Source organism: Lupinus angustifolius, chromosome LG18 (genome assembly GCF_001865875.1).
Source record: "Lupinus angustifolius cultivar Tanjil chromosome LG18, LupAngTanjil_v1.0, whole genome shotgun sequence".
Classification (NCBI taxonomy): domain Eukaryota; kingdom Viridiplantae; phylum Streptophyta; class Magnoliopsida; order Fabales; family Fabaceae; genus Lupinus; species Lupinus angustifolius.
In genome coordinates this window covers 290864-296210 of record NC_032026.1, presented here as the reverse complement: position 1 = coordinate 296210, position 5347 = coordinate 290864, and the positions used below count along the sequence as shown (strand labels likewise).

The 5347-nt window shown below is 27.0% G+C and overlaps 1 protein-coding gene across 1 annotated transcript in view; it reads left to right on the top strand.

The window, feature by feature from the left end:
- Positions 1292-5347, top strand: part of LOC109332453 (probable rhamnogalacturonate lyase C) — an 8134-nt gene continuing 4078 nt past the window's right edge. The window contains exons 1-6 of the mRNA XM_019567434.1: positions 1292-1383; positions 2384-2575; positions 3495-3614; positions 3788-3907; positions 4208-4343; positions 5020-5196. Coding sequence (XP_019422979.1) covers positions 1295-1383; positions 2384-2575; positions 3495-3614; positions 3788-3907; positions 4208-4343; positions 5020-5196 — 834 coding nt within the window. The 5' untranslated portion in view covers positions 1292-1294. The remainder of the gene's footprint in view (positions 1384-2383; positions 2576-3494; positions 3615-3787; positions 3908-4207; positions 4344-5019; positions 5197-5347) is intronic.

Genomic DNA, 5347 nt, shown 5'->3' with positions numbered 1-5347 from the left:
TTAAATATAAATGATTTAATAAGGTAAAAAAACTTTTATGGTTTCAATATTTTTCTCATTTTTTTAATGTTCATGGTACAAATTTATAGTAGTGTTATTAATAACGTATAAGTCATCACACCGATTAGAATACTGATATAATAGTATAGTGATTCTATCGGTTCTTCAGTAATTAAACCGCATACCTGTCAAATTATATATATATATATAATATTAATATTAATGTTAAAAAATCAATAAGAACTCAATAACTTTTTATTTGCATTAAAAAATTAATTTTAAATAAAAACCGGTCGGTATGACTGGTATGTACGATTCAATTGAAAATAGGCTGATATGACCGATTTTGACCAATTTTAACTGCTTTTGACCGATATAATTACAACATTGATTCATAGTTTCGACAAATACATGTACTTACATTCATTTCATTATATGCACTATGAATTACTTATAGTATTTATAAAAAAAAATACCTATAAAATCAACCTATACCATAATAATATGATAAAGTAAGTGTGCATCATAAAATGGTAATGTAAATTTTTTGTAATATAGGAAGATTTGTTTATTAATAATTAGATAATATATAGAGAGATTCATTAACCAATTTTATTACTCAAAAGTGAAACTTGTCTCTACATGTCCTCCATATTTTCCTACAAATAGCTCCTGGCCAAGTTGATATCTCCTCTACCATTGTTCTCTAAGTTAAAAATAATAATACTGTCTTTGAAGGAAAGACATTGAAATTCTAAAGGTTTGTCCATTATGTCTTACAAAATTCTCTTTATTTATTATATATATATATATATATATATATATATATTTAAACTTCATTATCTAAATATGTTGCCAATATTTTTTTAAATGCATTTTTATGAAAACTGTTACATGTATATCAATAGTTGTATAAAGATTAACTACCGGTGCTAAAAATTCAGTGTTCGATTATTGACTAATAAATGTATATAAAAATTGTTTTGCATGGATTCATGTGCTTGATTCCTTATTAATCTATATTTCTCACTATTCTGAATACATTACCTTACTTAAAATTTGGCATTTAACTATCTTAATATAAAGTTTATAGTATTGCGTGTTTTAAAATATGGTTGTGATTATATTGTGTCACAATTTTGAAAAAACACGGAAAATGTGATGGATGCAACTATAATTATGATTACGATATGTTGACAGAGAGTTTGAAAAAGTAATATTGCAGCCACAATTACGATTTTGGAATGATGCCGGTAATTGTTTATGTAGGCAATAAACCAAGGTGGTGGGTAACATGAAGAAACCAGTTTTGTTGCTATGGCAGTTTGGAATGACAATGCATCTCTTCTTGCTCGTTGCATGTTGCGAGAAGACACTATTTAGGTTTGTCCACTCTTCCAATGCTTCTCATTTTAGTTATAAAAATAAAATAAAAAGACATTGTAGTTTTATGTTGTTGTCCTTTTTCTTGTTTTTATTATTGTCATGGTTTCTTTGTTTTTTGTGTTCTCCTTTCTTCTCACTCTCACACCTTAGTTTATGTTGGAGGCAATATATATTAAACCCATAGTTTAGTTTTTTAATATGCAATATCATTTATCATGTTTTTTCTTATAAGCATTCTAATAATTCAATTAGCAATATTCATTCACCAACTCAAATATAGTCTTATTCAATTTGCTTTTATCATAATCTAATGTGACCAATAGTGGATGATTATATAGTTCCTTTTTAACATATTTGAATAACATCTAGGACATCATCTCATATCTACATTTTTATTTCTTTCTATTTTATCATTATATATACTAACGTATCGATAGACACTTCGTACATGTTGACAGACATTTCGTACTTGTCGACCCGTATTTTTACTTTTTGGTATCAAATATTTAAGTTTTATATATTTTATTTTGACGAATTAGAATATATTTTTAAATTGAATATAATTTTTATTGGGTGCATTTTATATTATGTTTTTTTGTCTTTATTTTAATGATCAAATTAATGTATTGGTTAATATATGGTTATATGGATTTTTATAGAAATTGAAAATCGGTAAGGGCAAAATAAGAAAACAAAAATTATACCATAATGGTAGTTTCACCATGTTTTTCCTCTATATATAATAAGTATAGATATAGATATATCACCAATATTCATACAAATTAAAACATTTTTCAATGGCTATGATAATATATAATTCTTTCATTCTTTTAATCTGTAGTAGAGGTTCAAGCGGAATCAACAACTCAGAATCATCAGCACCTAATCAAGCAGTGAAGATGAACATAGAAAACAATAAACATGTAATACCATTTGGCTCCAAAAAAATATTAAATAAATAAAAAATAAATTGATGTTTTAATTTGTCTATTGAAATTTGTTATATTTTTCAGTTGATAGTTGATAATGGCATAGTTAAAGTGACATTATCAATTCCAGAGGGTTATGTCATTGGAATATCATATAATGGAATTGATAATATACTTAATACTGAAGACAGGGAACAAAATAGAGGCTATTTGGACGTTAATTGGAATAATGTACCATCAAAAGACTCAAAATATCAGAGGTATATTTTTTTTCCAATTTATATTATATGTTCTTTTTTCTTGTATTTCAATGCATATCTTAAGAAATTCAATAATTGGAATGTATTAGATTGACAATACTTTCTTTTTTTATTTTGAAACATTTGTAATTATTAATCAAATATGGAAACAATTAGGAGTGAGCATGGACAGTATTGAGAAATGTTGGTCGAGTCATTTTTTTGAACTCGGACCTGGTCCTAAACTTGAAGCTAACTTGATCTTAAAAATCGACTGGGTCAATCCTTAAACTTGAACCCGACCCGGTTAAAATATAATGCATACCCATTTCAGATAAAGTTTTTTAATATTATTTATTATTATAAATATGTAATTTGACATATAAAATAATATAGGTATATATATATTATTAATCATGTATAACGATGAAAAAATTAAAAAATGAATGATACTTTCGACAAAAAATGTGACATTACTCTATACATATTTGAATACAAACACCAGACAAATAAAAACATAATGAGTAAGTAACAATAAGATAGGTCATGTTTGGTCTATACCCGACCCTAAATATTGATCGGGTCTAATATTTGAACATGAACCAAATCCTAGACCCGACTCTATTCAGGCTCGATCATGATTAGGCCGTACTGGGTAAGCGAGTAGAGACAGATCCTACTCACCCCTACAAACAATGAACATTTTTACACATTGTACACTTTGATTGCAAATGATATAACAGTTTACAACCACAATTCCAATAGACTCCTTAAACATTGACATTACTTATAATTGTGTACAAATGTGTTCAATTTGAGTTCAATCACAATCCTCAAACACTTAAAACCCTAACATATTGAGCCTCTTTAAAATCATTGACCCAATTTGAAATTTTGGTTGAGGGCATTAAATTATAATTTAAATGATTTTATGATGCAGAATATTTGGGACACAATTTTCCACCATAATAGCTAACAATGATGTGGTAGAAGTTTCATTTTTAAGAACATGGAAATCTTCAATGAATGGTGCAAGTGTCCCCTTCAACATAGATACAAGGTAAGTTAAATCTTAATTTTTCATTAATGTGTTTTTACAACTAACTTTATATTTTTATTGTCCCTAACTCAATTGTTTATAGTATTATTTAATGTTCAGATTATAAAACACTTATTTTTGATAAAATTTTGGAACAACTATACATTTTGCATGAAACAAATTTATTTGTATAGGTATATTTTTCGAAGAGGTGATTCTGGATTTTATTCATACGCAATATTTGATCGTCCTGAAGGATTATCAGCAGTAGAAGTTGATCAAATTAGGATTGTTTTCAAGCTACAGAAAAATAGGTAATGGGCAAAAATATAAAAAGCATTCATACTTCTAATTAGGAGTTTACATAACACTTATGCTATTGTTAAAAAAAATTCCTTTAAACAAATTTGGTCCTCTAAAGCTAAGTTTTATTTATATTTAATTGGTTTATTTTTTCAATTTATTTTTGTGTGTACACTTTTTATACATGTTACATAAATTTGACTTTTAAAAGTATATTTCAGAAATTTAAGTTAGAGTTAAGATTAAATTTTTAGTTTTGAGAAAAGAAAATGTAAATTTTGTGAATAACTAATTAGAAACCAAGTGCACAGGTTCAAGTATATGGCTATAGCAGATAAGAGGCAAAGAAAGATGCCAACATTGAAAGATAGAGAAACTGGTCAAACTTTGGCATATCCTGAAGCAGTTCTATTAACCAAACCAAGTGATCCAAAATTTATAGGGGAGGTAATTCCCTCTCTTTATGAATACATTTTATTATGTAATTTGTCACCTATTTTGGCTCCTTAAATCAAGTACTTCAAAGTTAGGATATCTAGTAATTTAATTTCCAACACTTATCAAGTTAGTGCTTGAATAAGTGTGGAAACATGTCAGGTTAGTTTTTGCTTTAAATAGACCCAACTTATATAGTATATAAGAGTATGAGTCTGATCTGTTTAAAAGTCTGGCTTGACCTATTAGTCTGTTTAATGACATATTGTATTATATGATCATGAAATAAGCTATCATGTCTACATTTAAATGTGCTTATAAGTCTATTTTTATTTAGGCTCAATCTAATTTTAATAATTAAATTATATTTTTATATACATTTTTATATTAATCTATTAGATTTAATAGGCATTTTAGGTGGCCTAAAGTCTAGTTTGTTAAGCTAAATAAGCTCTTTAGAAAGCCTGAGTCTGACTTGTTCATGAAAAAAACATCGCCTGACCCAACCTGTTATAAGTCAGTTAATAGGCCCCTGATAAGCAATCTGACTTGTTTCCACCCTTATCCTTGAATGACAAAAATGATAATAAAGTTAGTGCTATTCAAATAATTAATTTGACTTACTATTTAAATATTTAGACAAAAAAGGAACATGTCACTAAATTAATGATTGGTGTGTTGTGCTTAGGTGGATGATAAATACCAATATTCAAGTGAGAACAAAGACAACTATGTACATGGTTGGATTGATGTTGATTCTAATGCATCAATAGGTTTTTGGATGATAACTCCAAGTAATGAGTTTCGTAATGGTGGACCAATTAAGCAAGATCTAACTTCACACGTTGGACCCATTACCCTAAGTGTATGTCCTCATATCTTATTATTATGCTTTAAATATGAGATATTTATTTTAATCTTCTGCTTTTTTTTAGTTTTTAATCTCTATTCATATGCAATATGTAATTTAGCTCTCAATAACATAAATTATTTTGGCATTATAATATATATATATA